The sequence below is a fragment of the Alosa pseudoharengus genome, unplaced genomic scaffold, assembly GCF_046254945.1.
Source record: "Alosa pseudoharengus isolate Yale_2024_CS ecotype anadromous, Long Island Sound unplaced genomic scaffold, YU_APseudo_1.1 YU_APseudo_1.1_scf_9, whole genome shotgun sequence".
In the NCBI taxonomy this organism is placed as follows: Eukaryota; Metazoa; Chordata; class Actinopteri; order Clupeiformes; family Clupeidae; genus Alosa; species Alosa pseudoharengus.
The window spans coordinates 1,334,258-1,359,572 of NW_027468881.1; the positions used below are offsets into that span (position 1 = coordinate 1,334,258).

The window sequence follows — 25,315 nt, forward strand, 5'->3', positions numbered from 1 at the left end:
AGTCTCCATCCTGTAGGATGTCGCTGGCTACAGCCTCTTTCTCTATATCTCTTCCCACGTTATTTTGTGTCCGTCCTCCTCTCTTGGATTTGTCCCCGCTCATTATTGTATATATTAATCGATTTGAGTGAATAGAATACTGAATTAAATGGGGAATTTTAATGCTGATACCGGAGCTGTGAAATTACGCAGCCATGCCAGCTAGCTCGCCACCGGAAGTCTCATTGTGCGTCTTTTTGAAGGAATAATATGTAGCATTTCTTCTGCTGTTCCAAGCAATTGAATTCACAAAAATATGATTGTAGCTTTTCAGACCTGTTTTCAATGCCTTATCACATCCAACCAGGCTGTTATTTTGTTAATGCAGCAGTAAGACTTTGAGCAAAACATGACATATTCATACCAACTTTACCAGGGGTGCCAAGGAATGTGGAGGGACGATGTATGTTTAGTGTAAGTATGCTATTAATCACACAGGTTTAAAGATGTAGAATAGAATAGAATTAAGGCTGTCAAAATAACACATTAATTTCGATTAATTAATTACAGAATTAATGACGCGTTAAAAACTTTAGCGCTGATTAATCGCATTTCATAGTGACATTTGACCCAGTGCAGTGTGGCTATCGTGACTGAAGGAGGCAGACGAGAAAGCACTGCTTTGAATGAAACAGTTAGCCTACGTTTTAAAAAGAACACCCGGACCAATACTGTTGACAGGAGCATCAATCTACTATTTCTACAGTAAGATGCCTGAGCCAAAGGGAAAATTATCATAAAAGAGAGAGACATTGAAATTTAAACTCTATAATGTTGGTTTGGCTCTTCATTGATTCACTCATCTGCCAAACTTGTTTTTAAGATGTTCATAGCAAAAATGGATGCATGTGATTAATTTAGATTAATTAATCACAGAGTATGTAATAAATTAGATTAACTTTTTAAGCGATTGACAGCCCTAAATAGAATAGAATATACTTTAATGTCCCCATGGGGAAATTTGTCTTGGACTCATCAAAGCATAACTTAGTAATAGACATACATCAACATGGACATGACAGACAACACGTTACATAATAATGTGCACCATCATATGAGGAGACATCAAAACCATTAGTAATCTGGACTCACCATGACAGGCCTGAGATGCTAGTACATTATGTACTGTTAGTGGTAGGGTGGTCTGTAGTCTTCTTGTCAAACGCAGCGACTAATGGAAAACACTATATTTTAGCAATATAATCAACACACCATTAAATCTTTATGTAGACTTGTGAGTTCCTGTTTAAAGAAGTGTTATGTATTGATAATGTTCAAATAAATAAGGGAGGTGGCTCACCTTAATCTGCTCTCGGAGATACTCCTAATTTTGCAGTCAGTAAGCAGGAGAGAATAAAACAGCATTTTGAATGCATGTTGAAAGCTTTTGAATATCACATGCCCCCACCCCCCTGGTATAGTTTGAAGAGTAAAACCGCCCTCTCACTTGTTTCCAAAAACCTTTTTACAACCTATTATCCAACTGACAACAATAAACATAACTGATGAGTGTGGCTGAACCGTTTCCCAATTTTTAGGGTATTTTTTTAATCTTTTGTTGTACCAGGTCACTATGCACTCTCTAAATCCACAATATGGTTATTCTTAATATGGTCAATACTTGGAATATTAATGTCCGTGTAAACGTTTTGTGACAGATGAGGCGGTGAAGTCCCCTCTATTTAGGCTACCTGCACAAAACACACCCAAGTACGAAAACCCTTGCTTTTCTTGTTAGCGAAATGGTGGATGTGATGTCCTGACAAGTTGGAATTAGTGCAACCACAATGATTAATCACTATGACTTTCCAAAAAATCAACAAACTTTATCTCTCACCACTGCTCAGACTACACCTGCAAAGACAACAGAGCTCAAGTGCCAATTTAATCACAACTCTCGGGCCCTTCAGAAGACTGAACCCAGAAAAAGGACTGGAGCACACAATTAGTTATTCCGAGCTTTACTGGTGCTGATGATAAACATTTCAATGCGATAGCGTCTTCATCAGTTATCAGAGTGTTTGTGTTCAAGCAGCTCTTTAATTTTGTGAAGGAAACGAGGATGGAACGATAGGAACGATAGGCAGCTTGGACCTGATGCACATAAAAAAATTACTGAAATTTGGCTCAGTTTGATTTGACGTGAAGCAATTACTCCATAGTACAGTGTTCCGTACCCAACCCTAATAAAAATGTATAGTTTACGTACAATATGCTCTAAAGAACTGATGTTCCTCAGTATTTGAGTGTCATACATTTCTGTACATCCCATTTCCTCTTTCCATAAACGGTTCTCTAATGAAGATTATGCGACATCCATTGTTAGGATAGTGAGGGCTGTCCCTGAGTCAGACAAGTGACTATGTGATACACAGCTCTGGAAAGAATTAAGAGACCACTGCAAATTTGAATATGACCGTCAACTCATTTGAATGTCACTCCGCAACCATAGGATGACATCAGACAAATGTGCAGTGGTCTCTCAATTTTTTCCAGAGCTGTACATTAAATGATGATTAATTGTAGATGGTAAAACAATGAATAACAGAACACAGGCTAAGTCTCGAACAGTAAAACTGCACAGACCCCAGAATTCTACAAGCCTCCAATAGCAGGAGAGACAAAATGCATATGGGGTATTGTGCATTTTTGTGAGTTTCTATCCATGAAATGTCCATGTATTGTTATATGCCTGTATGCAATGGTTTTGTCTAGACACAATGTATTTGTGTGCAATCAACCGGTATAAGATCACTTGGATTTGCTGCAGGAACTTTGTTGCTGGTAACATGTCCCCAGTCGTGATTTCTATCCTCGATTGTAATTAAAGATGGTACCTTTTTTACTGCTAGCTGTGTTGCCTTATTGCCAGAATTTTTCCCACAGAAGTTATTGTAAAAAGCCTGTCACGGAGCAGTTGCCATATCACTGGTCACATAGCAGAGTCACATAGCTCAGCTGGAGGCTCCCGCAACTGTTGTAATGAGGTGTACGTCTGTCTGTCTGCCTGTCTGTAACTGATGCTCGTAAGGAATTTTAGGAAGTATGTGATTAGAGTGACACAATCATTAAATCTCATCAAGGATTCCCGAGCTAACAAAGATCCAGCTTTGAGAACTACAATTTTCCTATGGTTTTTAGAACAACAACAAAAAAACACACATACATCATGCATTAGAATGCTGAATGACAGGCAAACTTATACCTCTACTAGAGACTTGACCACAGAGAGTCTACCACGGCGCAACTTGGTGTTTTCTCTCTCCAGAAAACATGCAGGAACTTTCCGCAATAACACACACGACTTGTCACTGTGAGGAAATTCCATATCCAGTCCCAGAGAGCTGAGAAGAGGCTGGCAGGATCTGCAAGAGTATCAACAGCATCACATTAAAAAAAAACACGGTCACAAAAAAATACCTGTCTAAAGTAGTTCTTAGATATTTAGTACATCATATTCCCTCAACTACAGAATTATGATAAAAACAAAGTCTATTTCAATGTGAATAGTTGCAAGAGTTCCACACAGACCTCAGAGATAAAGAAGACTTCAGAAGTACACGTCTGTGCTCATAGGCACAATATACTTTACAATAGCACAATTCTGAGCTCTGGGGGACCTGTGCATCACGGTATTGGAGCTAACTTCCCAAGAGCAAATAAAAATATAGGCTTTACAACTTCCAATTGCAACGACCAAATGTGGTGTTGTTTTTAAAGGAACGTGCCGACTTTTTGTGTGTGTGCTTACATTAAGGGATACTTCGCCGATTGGCATTAAGCTTTCATTAGAAATCATTAGAAACCTGGTAGTATTTTCGTATGATCACATTTCTCTCCCTCATTTTCCCCTGAGACAAGAGATATCTGTATTTCCTGCCTGGAAAAAAATCGGCCGATGATGCAAAAAAATTAATTCGCTAGTTCTGCATGTTTTCAACCCACCCATAGGGGGTGGGACCCCACTCCCAGAATGTACAAATAGTGTCCTCCATCTTTCTTTGAAGCTATGCTACCAGGTTAGGCCCTTGCTCTTCGGAGAAAGCTGAGAAGTAACGATGATGGCAGAATGGGATATTGAAGATCTGGAGGAGGCGGCCGCAGCAGCTGCTGCAGCAAAAGAGCAAGACCTGCCTGTCGTTTAGTAGGAAGAGCCTGGGCTGACTCAAGCTGGGGAGGACTGGTGGTGTCAGTGCTCTTGCTGTCCACCAGGCCATGAATTTCAGTGATGCCAGTTTCTTCTTGAAGAAATTGCGAAATCGGCTAAGGAAACAGCAGTGGAGTATAGGGTTGGGTATCGTTTGGGTTTTATCCGATACCGGTGCTAAAACGATATTTTAAAACGGTGCCGGTGCCGAAACGGTGCCTGAACCGGTACTTTGTTTTTAAAATATTTTAAATTAAAATTGTCTAAAGCATGAATTGCTTTTTTTATTGATGAGACAAATTTGAACATGAAATTGAACTGTTATATTTAATTTACTATCAATATCTCATTGCCCCTATGAATAATACATTTAAATGTTAAAACAGCTTGCCATGCATGCACACACAATGGTAAGCTCTGCTTTCAAGTTTACCCAGTGTAGGCGGTTTGCCATAAGGTATGTTAAAACCGCTTGCCATAAAACTGGCAGGTCATGGACAACGGCATTTGCAAGCAAGCTAATCTAACAGGGACTCTACTTTCCAGTTAATTCAGTGTGTTGCCAAATGCTTCAAGAAATTGTATGTCTTAACCCATAACACGCAGTAGTTTTGAACATGTTAGGTTACATGTCGGTGTTGAAGTGTTAAGATTCCCAGCAGAAGGCATTTTAACAGCAACTATGGCTATGCGCTAACACCAGTCAGCTGAGTTTAATTAGCGATAACGTACGGAGATGGTTTCGTAGCCTCTTTGACAGCTCAGTGACATCAGGTATGTAACCTACATATTTGTTTTTGCCAGCTAACTTTTAACATGATCTTCATATTCATTGTGATGCTATATGGACCTCATGCACATGAAAGATTAATATCATGCCATTATGTTGTTTAACACACCGTGAAATAAAGTTTTCACCTTACAACTTTGATAACATTTCAAATAAATGTCAGTTAGCGCATTAGCAAGGATATTGTGTAATGTATAGGCTAGGCTAGCCTACTGTTGATGTTCTTTCATAGCCTTTTGCTTGTGTGTAGTTAGGCCCACTGCTAGATTTTGACAGGAGATTGCGATATCGCTTTAAAGTAAGCTACTTGGGCTCACGCAAGCTGTCAAACACTGTCCACTCATGTGGTGCACCCCTCTGGTTTATACATCCAGTGTTTATCATCTAACTGTATCTGGATGTGTTGCTATCAGAGCAAGACGTTAGAGATGGCGCATGACATGCAGTGATGCCTCGTATTAAAAAAAAAAAAAAAAAGTTATTTAAGCACCGAAATGAGGCACCGAAATCCACGTTGTTATTCGATGCAGTTACTACCGTTTGTGTCGGCACCGGTGCCATATTAGAACCGTGGTTCAGTGCCCAACCCTAGTGGAGTACCATAGCTATGCACCACACATGGACAGTGGGGTCCCGGAGACATATCTCAGGAGGATCCCGAAGGTGAGAGACTGGGGAAAGCCTAACGTTACTGCGGCTATCAAGAAGCTGTTGATGCTCAGGATGAGCTATAATAAGTTTAACATTGTTCATATAGGCTATTTCTTTTTAATTAAAAGTTCATGTTGGATGTGGTTTATTTTCTTATCCTTAGTGTTGCTCCATTTATGTAGCCTATTAGATAAATTGTGATTTCAATTGGGAAAAAAGGTTGACGACATAGTGTTTAATTCCTCCCTCATGGTCCGGATGAATGAAACATCGGGCATATGGGACAAAATAAACATACAGTTTAAGCCAAACATACATAGTTTAACCTATGTAAACGTCCTACAACTTTGATATTTTACAACATATCCTAAATTAGGGGCGGCTTTTCATATGGGCAGTAGGCTATGGGCAGCCGCCCAGGGTGGCATCTTCCCAAGAGTGCTCGCAAAAAAAAAGTCGGAGAATTTTTTAGCTTTCATTTGCGTTTATCAGTTTTCTATCGCTCATTTGCACGTCAAGTCAATCATATGTCACTGTGTGGGAAGTGGGCACCCTATATACTTTGCAAGCGCCTGTGCTTGCTGCTGAGAAGGTCTCATACATAGAAGATGAGAAGGGGAAGGAGGCATGCGGCCGGGGGATCCTTCTCCCCGGAGCAGGGGAGTGGGGAATATCGCACAACTAACTAGGAAATTACCAGTGCATGAAAATGCAAAACAACCTTTTATTTGGAAACAGTTGTGGGCAGAGGAAACAATTGGTGGGACTTGATGACAACTGACAGTTGAAATGGTTGAACAGTTAAATAGTTGAGTAGTTTAAATAGTTTCCTAGTTGTGAACAGAGTAAATAGTTGAACAGGATCTGTAGTCTTAAGAGAGCCAGATTGTATGCTTAAAGCCTGAGACAGAGTATATAGTTTAAAAGTTGAATGTAGATAGTGTAATGGATGTTGATAGACAAAGTTGAATGGATGTTGATAGGCAGATTGTTTAATGGATGTTGATAGATAGTTTAATGAGTGGATGAGTGAATGGTTTGAAGGGGATGAATGGATAGAAGTTGGATGGAATGTGCCTTATATCCTTGTAGAATGGAGAGACACAGAGAGAGTTGGCCTAGTTGAGCAGAAAGCAGTTGATACAGGTGCAATCAGTTTAACTGGCTCTTTGATGGGGCCTAGTTGAGCAGCTGGCCGTCGATACAGGTGCAAATCAATTTAATTAGCCTATTGTGATGTCATAGTGCCAATGCAAAGTCTATGGGGAAAATAAGCTTGTTTTTTGCTAATATCTCAAAAAGTATAAAGTTTACAAAAATGAAAAATACATTGCTCAAGTGTCCTTTTCAAGACCTACGTTACAAAGTTTGAACGAAGTTTCTACATGAAACGGTCAAAGCTGAATTAGACGCAGAAATTTTGGTTAGCAGAATTAGAAGTAATTAGTAATTAGTAGCAAATTCTGCTGCTGCTGGACATTAGTTAAATGTCGGATATGGTAGTTTATGCTGTCAATTCGCGGGGCATCTGACATGAAAATATGTAAAATACACGACCTTCGTGCAAACAGGCAATAATGATGTGCTGTTAACGTTTGCAAAATAGCGATTTTTGAAAACTTACGTATGAAGAACAGGACCTTGGATATATGGCAAAAAAGATTGAGTGCAACATAAAACAATGATCGTTTTAATTTTAGAATCCTTATTAGTGCCAACATGTTACATTAATGAGTCCCTCTGTGTGCTTGTACAGTGGGTACTAGTTAAAAATGGACACTTCATTCACAAAAAACGTGATTCACGCAGCTGCGTGAAATGTAAGTACAACTGCAGCCGCTTGGGAGCAGCATAAGTCCACTGTGGTGTTCCGTGGTCGTACCGGACGGAGCGCTCGACAGCATTGTCGGAGGAGCGTTTTAGCAGCCCCTGCAACATGCTAGTCCACTGTAGCCTATATAAGCTTTGTACATAATGTCAAACATAGTTTTGGATTCAGTGGCAGGATTTCTTGATTGTACAGTGCCTGTCTCTCAGTAATGTTTTAAAATGAGAGCTTCGTCAGCTGGCAGTAGGCTACTTTGTCGGCAGTCATGAGAAGTTTGCTTGCTAACAGAACATAAATATGCTGCCCAGAAACCTACACTAACAAGGTTGAAATATAGCCTTTGCCTACAGCATCTCCTTAACAAAATGTTAACAAAATGACAGTGTTCATATGACAAAGGAAAACGAATTCGGTCACTCAAGGCTGTGCCACAGCAACCAGTGTATAGTCTTACCCAATACTCGATGCAGCTAGCGTTCTCTGACGGTCGAGTGGGTTAATGCACGTGTATCCAGAACAGGTCTGTTCTTTCAGGCAGTCCTGAGTTCGAATCCAGGCAGGAGTAATGATGCGATGTTTTTCTTTAGAAATCTTTTTATTGAATCAAAGTTGTAGCCTACTATAGACAGTCAATGAGGTGTTCTGAAGTAGGCTTAGGCTGGGTGTAGGCTACTTTGAAACTTCTGCAGGGTAACAGGAGCATTTGTTTCTTAAAACATAATTTGCATTTTTCCATTCCAACCATTATTAGGCGTAGACCTATTTTTATCATTTTTTTTTTTTTTTTGCTAGGTGTTGCTCCTGGCAAGACTTGTTTAAAAGATGTTTGGTGATTAATTGATAGCTGTTTTTGGGACACGTTAAACTTTCTTTATAATGAGCGCATACGGGGAGTAAAACGACTTGTTGTCATTTTGGGACATTAAGCTACGTTAAGCTTTTTCACGTTAAGGATTTTATTAATTAATTTATTTATATAGCCTATTTAGGCTACTTGCGCAAACCCTGGATACTTGTATTGCCACACAACAATATTGGTGGTGTTTGTTGTTACATTTGCTTCAGAAAGCACCGCTTCAGAAAGCTGCACTGCTTGTGAAAGAAGGGGGTGGGGGAGGGGGGCTTAACGTGAAAAAGCTTAACGTAGCTTAATGTCCCAAAACGGCAACAAGTCGTTTTACTCCCCGCAGGTCTTCATAGCCTGAATGGTGGGCTAGAGGAAGTGGGGGGGAGGGTAAGATGGGATGACCAGAGCCGTCTTCGCTTGAGTTATTTGCACTGGTATGTTCACATCGGAATTGACGGTACGGCTTTATGGGTTAATTTGTCTGCAATTACATTACATTACATTTGGCTGACGCATTTTTAGCCAAAGCGACTTACAACATGATAAACAGTTTAAGTTTTAAAGCAATTCTCAACATTTTTAGGACAATTTAAAAAAAACGGTAGAATACAGTAAGAATAAGTGCATCAGTGAGTGCTGTTTTTAACAGTTACGTGTCAGTTTAAGACGGCTGGTGAGTGCTAGGATCAGCAAGACTTGTTGTAAGTGGTGCTATGAGAGGAGATGTTCTCTAAAGAGCTGGGTCTTCAGGAGTTTTTTGAAAATGGAGAGGGATGTCCCTGCCCTTGTAGGAACTGGCAGTGTGTTCCACCCAGGGTTTCCGTTGTCCGGTAATTACCGGACATTGGCCGAAAAAAAAATTAAATGTCCGACAAAATTAAATCTCTCCGGTCAAATTGTCCGATTGAAATTGGCTAATAATCCCGTCCCCTAACGCAATCTGAATTTGAGAATAAGACATGTTTTTAAATGAACAGGCTCGTTTGAAAAGTAAGCTATTAAACAACATGCTGCATTTCAAATAGGAAGCGCACGCTTCCAACGAACAAATGAGTGAGGCGGTTCAAACATGGCCAGGCCCAGGCAGACTAGCCTTAAAAGACAGAGGCCAGAGAGGCCAGACGCGATGGATGATGATAAATTGGTAACGTCTGAAGCCTCAGATGTCCGGTCAACTCCACCACCACCAGATAAAAAGCAGAAGTGTCGGGCGTATCTGTCGGAATCAGTGACATTGGAAGTGGAGTTGCGGGAGGTGCGGCCGCTCCAAGACACTGTCATTCTCCGTGTACACTGGACATGCAAAGTGTTCTTTACCCAAAGCATACAGTAGGCCTATGCGTTCTCTGTCTATGATCTGCAGGATTAGGGCCTCCTCGACGAGGCGATTACTGGTCCGCGGATAATTTCTGGCACAATTAAACGGTATCATTGAACCGCGGCCGAAAGAAAAAGAAATTAAACATTTCCCAGAATAGGAAACATGTCTTAATTTATTGTTATCAAATAAAGAGGCATAGCATTAGGGGGTAGTGGGTGTGAGTGCTCATTCTTGTGTGTGCGCATCTGTGTAAGTTAAACAGTCACCACTGGAGATAACGTGGGTAGCAGCAACAAACAACGTAGCCTTTTTAAAACCACGAACGAAGCGGACCCTTGCTGTCCATGAAAATATACTGGCTAGATCTTGTTAGGCATGTTTAAGTTAGGCTAATGAACATGTTGCATTCTATACAGCCTGATTATGTCATTCTTTAAGCTACATAGCCTGTATCCAGTTGTCCTCAATTTGACTAATTAAGAAGGGATAATAGGATATTTGACCGGCATATCATCAAAATGTCCGGAAAACTAAACCTCTGCCGGTCACTTTGACCGGCACCATTTTTTTCTAGCGGAAACTCTGGTTCCACCAACGAGGAACAGATGAGAAAAGTTTGGATTGGCCTGAGCGTACCGGTGGTAGAGCTAGCCGTCGTTCATCAGAGGAGCGCAGCGGTCTGGAGGTAGCATATGTCTGTATGAGGGCATTCAAGTAGGTGGGAGCAGAACCGGAGACTACTTTGTAGGCAAGGGTTAGAGCCTTGAATTTGATGCGGGCCGCCATAGGTAGCCAGTGAAGCTGGATGAGCAGTGGGGTAACATGTGTCCTTTTGGGTTGGTTGTAGACCAGGCGCGCCGCCGCGTTCTGGATCATCTGAAGGGCTGGGAGACCTGTCAGGAGGGCGTTGCAGTAGTCGAGTCGTGAGATGACTATTGCCTGAACCAGAAGTTGGGTAGCATCTTGAGTCAAGTAAGTCCTGATTTTCCGTATGTTGTAGAGTGCGAAACGGCATGACCGGGCGACTGAGGCAACATGATCTGAGAAGTTTAGTTGGTTGTCGATAACAACACCTAGATTTCTTGCATTCCTGGTAGGTAAACAGACAGGGAGTCAAATTTGATGTTGATGTTGTGGTGTATGGTAGGTTTAGCTGGGAGGACCAGCAGTTCAGTCTTTGAGAGGTTCAGCTGGAGGTGGTGTGCCTTCATCCATGTAGCTATGTCTGAGAGGCAATCCGAGATCCGTGCTGAAACCAAGGGGTCATCAGGTAGAAAGGACAGATAGAGCTGTGTGTCGTCTGCATTGCAGTGGTATGAGAAGCCATGCGAACAGATAATCTGTCCCTAGGAGGTGGTGTAGATAGCAAAGAGAAGGGGGCCCAGCACTGAGCCCTGGGGGACCCCTGTGGTGAGATGGTGAGGTGCAGAAAGCTGACGTGATAGCTGATATGATACGTTAAACAAGCGTCCTGTGAGGTAGGATTCAAACCAGGAGAGAGCAGAACCGGAGATTCCCATGTTAGCGAGTATAGAGAGAAGGATGCAGTGATTAACCGTTTCAAAGGCAGCCGATAAGTCAAGCAGAATGAGTACTGATGACCGAGCGGTTGCCCTGGCTTCTTTTAAGGCTTCTGTTATAGACAGCAGAGCCGTTTCGGTAGAGTGGCCGCTTTTGAACCCAGACTGATTTGGATCCAGAAGGTTGTTCTGTGAAAGGAAGTCAGAGACCTGTTTGGAGACTGCTCGTTCAATGCCTTTGGATAGGAAAGGCAGGAGTGAGAAAGGGCTGTAGTTCTCGACTTGAGCAGGGTTGAGAGAAGCTTTCTTAAGTAACGGTGTTACCCGGGCCATTTTGAACGCTGTTGGAAATGTGCCGGAGGTTAGCGAGGCATTGATCACATGTGTGATAGCTGGTGCGATGGTCGGGCTGATGGACTGAAGTAGGCTCGTAGGTATAGGGTCCAGCGAGCATGTGGTAGGACGGCTGCATGTCAGGAGTCTAGAAACTTCACTCTCGGAGAGAGGCGTGAATGCTGAAAAAGATGTTCCAGCAGTCCCTAGAGGTTGTAGGAGTGCGGTATCTGAGTCAGATGCGTTGAGTGGGCATGTAGAGAATTGACTGCTGATTGCCGCCACTTTGTTTGTAAAAAATGAGGCGAGGGTATCCGCAGTAAGGCTGGATGGAGGAGGAGGCAGCTGAGGGTTGAGTAGCGATTTGAAGGTTGAGAAAAGTTTTCGAGTGTCTGTAGCGCTGTTGATTTTGTCATTGTAGAAAGCAGTCTTAGCAGCAGTGATGCTGGCTGAGAAGGAGGTCAGGAGTGTCTGGTAGTTTTTGAGGTCATCAGTTAGTTTGGATTTGTGCCATTTCCTCTTCGCGGCTCTGAGTTTGGTGCGCTGCGATCGGAGGGTATCATTTAGCCATGGATGAGAGTGTTTGGATCGAGCTGGCCTTGTGGTAAGAGGGCACAGCTCGTCTAGACACGAGCTCAGTGTGGAGCAGAGCGAGTATGTGGCCTCATTAACCTCCAGAGAGGAGAAGGTGTTGAGTGGTCAAAGGAGTGGATCAGGGCCAAAAAGTCTGCTGAGTCAGGGGCATCTAAGTGGATGTTCATATCGCCGAGGACAAGAAGCGGACAGTCATACTCAGGGATGGAGGACAGCAGAGTGTCAAGTTCATCCATAAAGTCGCCTAGTTAGCCTGGAGGGCGGTAGATGACCAGCACGTAGAGTTTTGCTGGGCCAATCACTGTGATGGCATGGAATTCGAATGAGACATATTTGTTTGAAGGCAGTAGCGGTGTGAATTTCCATTTGTTGGAGTTTTTTGACATGCATTTGACATGCATTTGCATTTGTTGACGCATTAGAACTTATTTCGGTAGGTCAGTCACTTGTGCAGCGCAGGCTTTTTCCAAACTGATGGTGCTTAAAAAGCTATACAACTCTGTTCAAAGCAGGATGAGGACAACCTAATTCGGGGCTGAAGCCCCGGCAAAATCGCCTGATATAAACTCACGCTATTGTATTATCATATATGTTTGGTAATGGCTCAACTGTCTCTGATTGTCCTACTGACTTGGAAACTGGATGCGTCATGGAAGCAGTAAGTCAAGTCGCATCAAAAATAGTAGTGGCAGAACTCCCAAGAACAACCTGGTGGTTGTTTGGGTCAACTGCAGTTTGTGCCATTTCTGCCGAGAATATGGTACGCGATTCGTGCGTGATTCATGCAGGAAACCGTCCAAACTTAACTGATACCCACTGTAGGCTACTTCCTGGGGAGTGGCCTCGCAGGTCAACAGTGAAGGGCAGGGAATTCTGGGAGTTGTTGGCTTTCACTGACATGAGCCAAAAACACATTTCCGGCTTTTTCTCAGTCAAGAAGGCACTGACTTCAATGATGATTTCACATTTCTACAACATAAATATCCCAATTTAAATACACATTTATCTTTCCAGCGGTGAAATGCTCCTTTAATCTACAATGGCCAATCAAACTTCTGCTGTCAATATGCCATTTTAAATGGTCGACATGAAACTTCATAGGTTTCTTCAGGTAACGACACAGAGAAGCTATGCATCAAATATGACACAAATTGTCCAGAAGGGGTCGCTATATTATGCACATTTACATTTTGGCTCATATTTCAGGAACTACAAGAGAATGCACAAAAAATATTTCCGCTTCATTTCTGGTAAACTTCTGAATCTAACATCTATTGTTTTTCCAACTTTTCTGTACTTCTGTACATAGGTGGTGTTAAAACTGCCACATGTCAATATCTTGTGACCCAATTCACATAGACATAAAAACTGGTGTGCTCATACCTATATATGTCACATTTCCTCAGTGACCTCCAACCTTCTTCCAATTTAGCTTGGACCCTAATAATTACCGCTTGTTGTTATATTCCATAAAACTCTAATAATCTGGGGGTTTGAGGTGTCTTGTCACATATGTACAATTTGGTGTTTATCTAATGTTATGTGTAGAGAGTTGAATGTCCAGATAGAAGCACCGGTGAGACATAAGTCATGATTCCGGCTACTGCACTACAGGGCTTTATCCAGAGTTGGGTAGTAATGGATTACATGCAATCTGGAAAATGTGATCATATTAAAAAATCAAGATTTTATCATGCAAACAATACAACTTTTTTATGATAGCCTAGCTCAGGGGTCGGCAACCTGCGGCTCTTTGATCCCTCTGATGCGGCTCAGCTTTTGAAAATAATTAATGAGTAGGCCTAGTCTATTTAATTAAAATGTATTTTATTTTAGTTCGTTCATTTTCAAAATGTACTATTGTGTCTATCTGAGTAATTTAGCCTATATAACTTTCCACCTAACTTGACTCCGTAACCGTAGCCTGCACAAGAAGTTACATTCGCATTGCCATGTCAATATCAAACAAAATCACAGATTTTCCTCCATTTCAGTCAACGAGAACACTTTAATTGTTATTGTTGATGTGTGCACTTGCTGTAGGCTAGATAAGGAAACGTCAGCGACCACAACTGTGCCTACTGGTCGGGGTTCGAACCGGCAACCCTCCGGTTACAAGTCCGAAGCGCTAACCAGAAGGCCACAGCTTCCCCCTGTCAACACGTGTTATCCAGTCCTTCTAGTTGCAGAGTTCGCAGGTGCTAAGCTAGCGCAAGTCATCAGTATGTGTCAGCCTGCCACTAAAAACAGTCTTACCCACTCCACAGTACCCAGGCAAATACATTATAACGGCAGACAAATAAATTATAACGGCAGACTAGATGTAAATGTCTGTTGATAATTTGATTTCTAACATTATTCTATCCTTGCATAACATTATAAGGGACTAGTTTCTTAGCAGCGGTTAGTAGTACTGCGTCGAAAGTAAACAGAGAAGCGCACTCCAATCAGGATACTGTCGTGGAAAATGTCTACCCTGGAAATCCAGAGTTCCCGCGAGAGCACAATGGAATGAGCAATGATGCACGTTACTTTTACCCCTTGCATCCCGGGGAGCCAATCAAATCGGCGTATCTGATATATGCGGACCAGAGGCGAGCTAAACTGATGATGACAACGCTGCAACGTTGGAGGTCAGTAAACATTGGTCATAGTGTTATCCAATTGTGTCGAAGTCCGGAATCATTCAGAGTAAATATTGGTCTTGTGTTATCCAATTGCTTGCAGTGAGATTTTCAAATGCATGCTTGATGCCGCTGCTCGAGTTGGGCCATTACATTGTTCGTGGCCAGACCCTTAATCTTTCGAGATTACCAGGGTCTGGATTTTCCAGGCTAGAAAATGTCCACTTCCAAATCCAATTGTCCAATTAACAATTACCACATGACTATTTAGTAATTTAGCACTCTGGAACAAGGCGTCCGAAGGAGACAATGTAGATAGAAGATTTTCCGAAGACTGTTGATCTTTATTCACCGTATTGCAATGATAGTACAGCCCAACCAAAGTCCAGACCAACCATCAAAGCAATAGGGAGATGTCATCAGCTGGGGCCCCCGACAAGATCTCCCCTACGGATTGCTATACACTATATTTTATACTCCTCAGCCCTTGAGAAGTGCCACCCTCTCACGCCATCTTCCCATCATGCATCCTTTGTAATGCATAGATACGTTTTTCTGGTTCCTTCCAGTTTGGTGAAATAAGGCCTTCTTATCTTATTCTCTTCCTAGCTATAAGGCACAGTGGCCTCCTCATCCCTGTCCTGTCCAGTCCTCACACCCCCTCTCCCTTAACCATATAAGGAGGAGATCCTCTCATCCTGGTTCCCCCAGTACTTTTCCACTCACCCCACTCCTCTGACAGTCGGTCTGGCCTACACAAGATACAATGACCTTACACTGCTCACAGCAAAGTGGCATTAAGACTTATGACACTCATGACTACATTCTTCTAAAAGATGAAAACCCATGCAAGAGTATAAACCCTTATGAAACCCATGATTACATCCCTTCACATCCTGAAAACCCACCATAATACCTAGTAGAATCCTAGGTAATATCAGTCCGCTGCTGCCGTTGCTTATATGCCTACTACCAACTTCAGGGAACAAAGTATAACTATTGCAATGCGATGCAAGGGTAGTTTTTATTTCTAACACTATTCTATCAACATTGACATTTACATCGATTGTCTGGCGTTATAATTTAAGTTGAAGGAAATAGCTCAAGATGGCAATGTTTATCAGATGTTTGACAGAAATGGTTTGGATTTAATCTAAAACTTCTGCTATTCAGCTTGTCTAAATGAACTACAATGTTGTTATTGATGTACTGAATGTTAGTACTTTGTTTTTTAATTCCAATATCATTTATGAACTGAAAGTTATTTTAAAACATGTATTCACACAGATGTTTGCATTTTTAAAACCGCAAATTATTTTTGATTTCCCCTGATTTCAGAGAGGTTATTACTACAATACTAAAATAAGATGTGGAGGTTGAAACAACTGTTTTTACACAGAAAATAAAGTTTGTTTTGCTTTAATAAATGTCTTAATCTTTTGTCAATTCAGATAGTTGATTCTATGCCTCAGCCAGCTATAGCCTCATGACCTTTAACCTCTACCTGTGACCCCATGATCTTTAATTCCTTATTAAGGCTTACTTAACTGTGTTGGGTTTAATGAGGATCCTTCAATCTGCTTGAGAGGTATAAAACAAACATTGCATGTCAAGTATGACCTCACGTGACCTTGACCTTTGACCCCAAGACATTAAACACCTACTAATTTTAATCAAGAACTTATGGTGAGTAAGTACACCAAGTTTGGTAAAGATACTTTTACCAGTATGGGAGATATCAGCTAATATCTATATGTGATAATATACGATTTTGGCCCAATAATCATTATATCATGGTCCATTCAAAGCTGTATATCTTTTTTCTGGTACAAATCTGCGCTGTAGGCACCTGAAATTCTTAATCTACATGAAATTATGGTTCGATTGATACCAAATATCCTTTTGCTGTATTTACTTCCACCTTCAACCCTAATTCGCTCAGACTAATATGAAAAATATAAAGACAAACCTGCGCTCACGTTTAAGGGTAATTTCGTGCAAATGGTGACAGCTCCAAGGCCATAGGTAAGGCCTAAGGCCTATACTTCTGTCATTCCACTTTACATTTCAAGTTACTTGCACATTAGGCCTACTTTTAAAACTAGTAGAAAGTGTATTTTAAAATCCTCTGTTGAATGAAAGTAACTGTACGTTAAATATCCAAACTTTTCTTGTAACCGTCTTTATGTGGCTCTTCTGAGATAAAAAAAAAAAAACAAATTTGGTAAAAGTGGCTCTCCAGGCAAAAAAGGTTGCCGACCCCTGGCCTAGCTAATGTTTTCATTTGACAAGCAGCAGTAATGGATTACATTTCAAAGTAATCTGACCCAACCCTGGCTATATTGTCACCTCTGATTGTTTCATTATTGTGGGCATTCTATAATAATATGCTCAATGCTACAGTTATAACACAAACATGTGTCAAACAATTTGTATTCACGATTATTCGCGGAATTTCTATAATTAATCGCGATTAATCACATTTTTTGATTAGAATTCTACTATTTATAAACATTCCAGAAGTCCATATTAACAATGTAAAGCCTTTTTACCAGTGTATCACTATCTTGATTGGGAATCAAGTGAAGGCAAAGAAAGTTACTTTAGGAACTTAACTTTAAGACATATTTGGTTATTTCAAATAAAATGTCAAAAGATGTGCAGCGGGCCTGATGCAACACATTGTATTCTTCAGAAATATAGATGATATAAACTGAAATAAATGCTACAGCAGAAGTGCATACACATAAAGGGCATAACAAACAAAAAATACTCCATATAGCCTATATTCATTATCTTTAGAGTTCAGTTGAAAATAAAGAACTTAAGGAAATGTAGCATAGTAGGTCTACAGGACATTTCAATGAAGTGCTAACAGAAATAGTGTAAGTGTAGGAGTGTAAACAATGTTTAGCTCGTAGTAGATTATAGCTTAAACTTGAAGTGCTTCGGTGATATTTTAATTCCATGTCGACTGAGCCAACACTGGCGCCGAGATGAGCCACTTGCCACACAGAGTTGTATTGAGAAGAACAACAGAATCTAATGTAATTGAATGTCGAAATCGGAGTGTGCCGCACTCATGTCAATAGTGTCCACAGTGCTTTAAAGCAGTGGTCACCAACCTTTTTGAGCCCAAGATCCCTGACCTCAGCCCTGAACAAAGGCAAGATCTACTTTGAAGTGTCAAAAGAGAATCAAAGCCAAAATGCTTCCAATTTAAGGCCTTTTAATTAGGCAAATGCTACAGGTCAAAAATACCACATCCTCCACCCCCTTATACAGGCGTCAATGAGATAACAACACTTATAGTCTTTACTTACATGATTTTGGTTTTGAATTTCTAATTGGAATAAGTGTTTGTGACAACACGTCATGATACATTTGATAATGTTTGATCTGTTGATGCTGTTTTGGTATGAAGCATCTTTCACGTAATGAATGCACACTCTAGAAAGTGAAAGTAACCTAGGCCTACGATGCGCTCCGTGTCTGTAGCTGTCTGTGCACGTCCGCAGTCGATTACGTTCTTCAAATGGAGAACAAATTCATGACAGCTCCTGATCGCTAAACTTTCGTTTTAATTTCCTGTCATATAGCAGTTGATGTAGAAGCACCTAGCATGATTTGACTTCAGCGGTGACAAGTCCTGTTGCGAGACAGAGGGAGAGAGAGAGAGAGAGAGCGCACCTGCAAAGTGGGGCTGTGCGCATGTGTGTCTGCATGGGGTTATGTTCGGTTCAAGTCAGAAGTTGTTCGATCTGGTCCCGCATTCACGCCGCTCCATTTTTTAGATCAGAAAGCGATGTAAAATGTGTGCGGGAATTTCTCGAATTATAATGGGTAGAGGTGCAGGGCTTGAATAAATAATGCGCTATACCCGCAATCCCGCGCTGAAATTTAGGCCCTGTAAACGCTGGCGAACATGTGGGAATTGGTGACTGTTTTTTTATTTTTCCTGTTATTCTTGGGATCTACTGGGTAAGTCCTAAAGATCTACAGGTCGATCGCCATTGACTGGTTGGCGACCACTGCTTTGCTGAGTGCCATTCAGCCGGAGTTCAGAACTGCGTTGGTGTTTATCTCCATGACTACAGGAGGAGGAGGGCTCTGGGAGGGCTAGAAAGTGTCTGTGGCAGTTTGAGGACAAGAAACGGTGCATCAAAGGGTCAAAATAGTAGCAACCAAAGGGGATTGTTGATAACAGAACGAGTGACGGTGTAAGATAAAAAAATATTTGGCGGCACGCGATTAATGTGATTAAAAAAAAATAACGGTGGTAACGCATTAACGCTGACAGCCCTAGTTATAACGGTTTAGTGCTGTATCTATATTACTTTAAAGGGATATTCCACCATTTGGGGAATTACAATCATTCTAGCAGGTAAGATGCTAATGGTCTAATCCGATTCAATGATCTATGCTAGGCTGGAGCTAAAAGTGGTATACCAGACTCAGTGAACGGCTGGATGAACTGGAGAAAGGTAAAAATCAATTGTTTAACTCGTGGGGAGGTGGAAAATGAGTGTAATTCCCCAAATGGTGGAATATCCCTTTAAGTAAGAGCCTCTCAAAGAGTTTGTTGTTTTACGGTTGTTGTTGTTGTGGTTTTGAAATTCGAGGCATTTTCGATCCTCCAGTGTCTCAAAATTCAACTTTGTGTGCAAAAAGCATTGAGGGCACGTAGGGAGGGTCAATACAACACTTGTCACAGATCCAGCAAAAATGTGTTTTCGTTAGGATGCTTACAAATACTGTTCTGTGTGCTCATCAAGCTCCCTTGCAAGGATTTTTGTCTGCTCACATACTGCACACCATAGTAGAGTTACTTTTGGTTTTCAAATGCTTTCTGAATACAGGTTCAGGGCAGCTCAATGCAGGGGAGAAGATTTAGCTTATACCACATATTGGAGCAGCAATTACTTAAGAAGTCTGAGGTCTTCCTGCCTGATGTCCACTTCCAGGGGTGGTGACACAACAGAGGAACATAGCTTCTTTTGGCCTAGCTGCAGAGGATCATCCTCATATGACTCTGGAGTGGAGTAGAGACATCAACATCAAGGAGGCTATTACACAGAGACACAATTGAGATCAGTATTTTACATACAATAAACTGTAACTAAATGCATTCAAACTCTTTTTTTTTTCACTATTCAGAAGATTTCAATTCAATATACATCTCCTCTTAACCCTATGAGGCCGACGGACGCAGAGTGCATCCAAATTCACACCCATTCTTCTCTGTTCACAAAGTACTCACCACACAGATAGTCAGACCCGGCGGCAGACACAAATTCACGGACGGGCATTACACCTTTCCGGGGGGGGGGGCACAGGAACTTAAATTGATCACGGTAGTTTAAGCTTACACTTGACAAAACATTCTAATATGAAAATGTAGATGCAATTGTTGTAAAATGGTGCAGCTCCTTTAAGAGAGCTCCGTGCGCAGGGATGGAGAGAGAGAAAGCGAGAGGGGATATGTGTGTATCTGAGATGCGTGTGGAAAAAGTAGACGTGCTGTTGAGATTGGAGCTAGTCATATTCAAAATAATGCAAAAATAAATCCGCAGATAAAACCAAAATCCTCGTTCATTTGCTAACAGATAGATAGCACTCTCTTTCAGATAGAGTGTTAGGGAGTTAGCCCCGAAGTTACGGATAACTTCGTCCCTGGAGTGGTAATAAGCTTCCTGTTCTCAGACTAGCTCAGAAGAAAAAACAGTAACGCTATCAAACAAACCGAGAAACTACTAGGCCTACCCTTTACTAACTACGATATGAGATATAGCCTACCTGCGAGCCGATAAGCATATTTGTCATCGGATGACAGGGGTTAGTGCAGAAGTGAAGTACACTGCGCCATGTAACCTTCTCTCCATTTAGGTGATGGGCTTACCGAAAGTTCCTGATTGATTAGCTACGGAATAATACAGATTTTACAAGTTTTATTTGCTACTTGCTAGATTGACAAATGTATAATATAGGCCTACATTTAATAAGTGTTCAAAATCAATCTATGGGATTGGGGTTGGTTGGAGCAGCACAGATGACTTCCAGGACGGGCCTGGCCCCCCAAAGCCCCCCCATGCCGCCGGGACTGCAGATAGTACATGTATATCACGTGAAAGAGTGCAGTCTCAACTTTTAAACAGTGCTAGCCACTAGTTCACAAGAACATTGACTTTGAATTTACATGAAATGTAATCATATTAACATTCTGCATACAGTTCTGTGTCCATCTCCACATCCATTCCTCGGTGGAATATCTGATGAACACTTCACTCAACACTCAGATTTTCCAGCCATTTCAAAACAATCAAAAGTGAAACTAATCTATCTCCTCCAAGACCACTGATCTGATTCCCACAACATTTGGTACACTGCATCTACAAACCAAGCATAACAGATGTCTTTTTCCAATTTTTCATTTGTCGCTCCATTTCAAAGTTATTCAAAGTCAATCAAATACAGAGAGTGAGTGTTAAGCTCACATTATGGTAATGGATATCCGTTTAATGCCAAATTAAGTAAACTGTAAATAATTAATATTTTGTAGAAAGTCTGGTTTCAGACGATTTGTAACGTGAGTTGTGAGCAGTACGGTAGAAAATGTTGTATGCTGAGAAGTGACAAATAAACCTCTAAAGTATTCAAGTTAAAAGATTCAAATAAACTCTCTGTGTCAGGTTCTACTTTGATGGCCTCTAACCATTTGTACAAAGTGATTTAACCCAAAACATAACACAGACACGATACTGTATGTAGTCTCAAAAATACTCTGAAACCTCTACAACAGCCTCTAAATATGCTCATTTCCCCTCTCAACGCGTCTTCCACTTCAGCACTTGCTCCAACCCAGCTCTCCTTCATTCACTTACTCCTATCCAGCTATTCAATGCTCACATTTTCATGACATCTAAGGTTGAGAGCGTCTTGAGATCTAAGGTTGATGCCTATAAAATGGCTACATACTGTATCATAAGCTAAGTTCATGTAGTTTACAAGTTTGCTAGTTACTCTTAGCAATAGCAGTCATGTTAAAATAAGCTTAAATTTGTTTTCAACTAAATTAGACATTAATGGCAACAGAAATATCCTCATTCAGCCGTTCATTCATTTATTGGGTACAAGGCAATGTGGACTAGTGTAATTTGGATGCTGGATGCTCAATAAAATGTTTGCTTTATTAACAACCAAGCAACTGAAATGAATAGTTAATTTTTGATCCCAATATGCTTGTCTTTCCTGCAGTATAACAACTTTCGACATGGTATAGTTCCCCTGAATTTCTGATTGGATATTAGCAGCACAGTCAGCTCCACTGATTCATTGATGAAGGCGCTATTTAGAGCCTCTGGGTGGAGTACGGAGGAGCTTCCTCCCTCATGCCATTCACCCCATGTTAAGATAAACACTGGATAAGGTCAGGTTCAAAATTCTTTCTTGTTTTTTTTTCTTGTTACAAGTGAAATGTACAGTGGGTGTTTGAATGTGGGTAAATACCGCCAACAACCATTTAAAAATCTATTATCGCCAATTTCACAACTCTAATATCCACTTCAATTGTACTTACAAACACTCAAGTTTCCAGTTATACTCCTATATGCCGGAGAATTTTATAGAGGAGGTTGTAACCTGTAACCTATAGTAACCTATAGTATGGAAAGTAAATAGAAGTTCTAGAACATATATAACATGGGTTTAAATTTTTGAATTTCAGGAATTTTATTTCACTCTAATATGTCACCAAAATGAAAACCAAAAAGAAATATAGCTGCAAGCAGCAATAAGGGGGCCAAGCAGTCAAGCAGGAGCTACCATGGCAACTCAATGCTGCTACATCAGAGATAAGGCTGTAAGCAGTCAAAGCAAGTTTCATGTCTAGCAACCAAAGTATGGCAGAGATGTAAGGTCACTTCCTATTTGGTGGTTTCGCTGCCGGTTTCAATTGGCTTTGACAGGTTATTCTGGTTGACTGGTTATTCTGCGTCCTCAAGACGGGGTCATGGGTCCAATACCAAGTTTGGTTTCTGTACGTGAAAGCGTTACTGATAATATAAGCCTACTTCCTGTGATTATAGTGACCCCTAAAGTCAAGGTCTCCAAATTTCTTGAGCCTCCTCCTAATTGGGTAGTTTGGTTTAGACACGTGAAAGCCTTGCTGAGACATGAGTTTACGTCCTGTTTAGCCGCTTCGCCGCCGATTTCGATTGGCTGTTACGGGCAAACTGTTTTAGAAATGGCTACAAAAGTATGACTTTTGTGAGGTTTGGTCTAGGGGTCGACCAATTATCAGCCGGGCCAATATTTAGCATTTTTATAATAATCGGTATCGGTAATTTTTTTCACCGATAAGCTGATATTGAAATGGATAAAGAATGAAACGCGCTACTTTGTCTGTAAAGCGTCTCTAACTCCCTGCATTTGCTACTCTCAGGTCGAGAGCATTGTCCCGCACACTACACCGTCTGATTTGTTAGTAAGCACGAATGCAGCCAATCAGGATCGAAGACTAAACACAGAGAAAGTTTAGGATTCTCACTGAGGCAGACTGTAGACTGGGCTTCAGCTGTACGGAGCTATTTTTCAAAGGTAAGGAAGGTACCTTACATTGCTGAAGTTGCAATGAATCACTAGCCTGGAAAATCCAGACCCTGATAATCTAGAAAGATTAAGGGTCTGGCAAAGAACAATGTAATGGCCCAACTCGAGGGGCGGCAAAAAGCATGCATTTAAAAATCTCACTGCACGCAATCGGATAACACTACGACCAATGTGTACTGTCCTCCAATGTTGCAGCGCTGTCTTCATCAGCTGGTTTCCCGGAATGTTACGTAAAAGTAACGTGCGTCATTGCTCTTTGCCAGAGTGTCTCGCAGAGACAATTCCATTGTGCTCTCGCGAGAACTCTGGATTTCCAGGGTAATGAATCACAATAATCTACACTAAAGTTACAAAAACACCACTTTGTAAGCTATTGTCTTTGATCCGGATCAATAAGTAAAGCACCCACTTCCTTCATTTAGTGAATTCCCGATTGATGCATGTTACTGATATGTTGTTAACTAGTTAGCCTACAAACTCGGGTGCTGCGCGTCGGGAGTTCTTTGCCTCTGCCTCGTCCGTTAATTGGGAATAACGGGACACCTCGGCGGACGTTATCCCTAAGGCCTAAATAGAAGACAAGTCCTAAATTATTTGATAGTGAACGTCAAAAAGTCTAGTTGCTCCTTTTTGAAACGGACTGTCAGAACTACATGCACCCAGGGCCAGCCGTAATTTAATCCGACCTAAACTAAATCGCGTCCTGAGCTGGCTATTAACATGCCTTTTAGGCTCTCAAAAGTGTAGCTTATAGCCTACATATGGACACAAATTGCATGCTTAAATAGCCTAAGAACTATTTTAAAACTGTTTTGTTAAACTATTAAACCATAACACTTGCCATCACGCATGCACCTCTTCCTCTCCCTCTCTCGTGCACTCACACACACAATGGCAAAGCATCCTCTTTGTTACAGGTCCCTTAACAAGCACATAGCCCATTGTGTAGGCCTAGTCTATGAAAATAATTGCTATCACTCAGTTTTTGGATTAACATGATACACAGGATTTCCACTTGTGATGCAAGTTGATAGACAATTAAATGAATAAATAAATAAAATGTACTATCTACCCCCCTTTTTGACAACTGACTTATCGGTTTTACATATCGGTTATCGGTTACCTGTTTTGGTAATAATTGATATCGGTATCGGCCCTGAAAAAACCATATCGGTCGATCCCTAGCTTGGTCTGACGATCATCAAGTTTTGCGAAAATCTTATTAATACTATACGAAAATATTATACTTTTTAAAGTAACTTATTTGTTCTAAAAAGCCTTTCAAACGTGTCAATGATGTCATTCTTTAGCAAAATGCTAGCGTGTTATGGGCAACAACAACCCAAACTGTAAGAAATCGAAAGTACATAAGTACTCGTTCATTTAACTTTCGACCTATAATCCAGATTGAACTTGCAGAAACTACAATAAAACTTTGATTTTTCAATGACAATCAGGTGAAAAAGACAAATTTAGCCGTCTAGCTCCATAGATCCCCATTCATTTTGTACTTACAAGTGGAACTGCAACCAAATTCGGGCTCTCCGTAGATGGGCTCTCTGGTATTAACAAACGCCACTTGTACGTTTTAATTCCAAACACATCAACAGTTACAGGCCAAAATACATTTTTGCTAAATCATTAGTATCGATATAAGAATGACAGTCGGTGCTTCCCATAGCCTATGTGTCTTTTCTCCTCACACACACGCAGCTTTTAACCCACAGCTGTGTGCCGCACAGTAACAAATAATAGTAGGCTAATGTTAAGTTAATTTGCTGACTTGCACCTCTCAAGTTTCTGTTGCTAACCTATCTAGGCTATGGAATTTAAAAGCTAATTACTTTCCCGTTCTTCTTAAAGTGACAGGCACTCAATTAGATCTACACACCACCACTGTAATGACATTAAAGACAACTATAATAGCTTAAAAATCAATATGAAGCATTCAAATTACTTAATATGTTTAGCTACTAGTATTTATGCAGATCATAAAATACTGTAAATTATTAAC

The 25,315-nt window shown here is 41.0% G+C and overlaps 1 protein-coding gene across 5 annotated transcripts in view; it reads right to left on the bottom strand.

Moving 5' to 3' along the window:
* Positions 1 to 25,315, bottom strand: part of mlh3 (mutL homolog 3 (E. coli)) — a 52,860-nt gene that overhangs the window by 10,532 nt on the left and 17,013 nt on the right. For 2 of the 5 annotated variants that reach the window (XM_076277438.1, XM_076277439.1), the window contains exons 6-9: positions 19,618 to 19,726; positions 3,245 to 3,404; positions 1,340 to 1,363; positions 1,132 to 1,210 (exon numbers count right to left, since the gene is read on the bottom strand). In XM_076277438.1, coding sequence (XP_076133553.1) covers positions 1,132 to 1,210; positions 1,340 to 1,363; positions 3,245 to 3,404; positions 19,618 to 19,726 — 372 coding nt within the window. Of the gene's footprint in view, positions 1 to 1,131; positions 1,211 to 1,339; positions 1,364 to 3,244; positions 3,405 to 19,595; positions 19,727 to 20,504; positions 20,615 to 25,315 lie in introns of those variants that run through there. The other 3 variants (XM_076277440.1, XM_076277441.1, XM_076277442.1) reach the window with 3 other exon arrangements.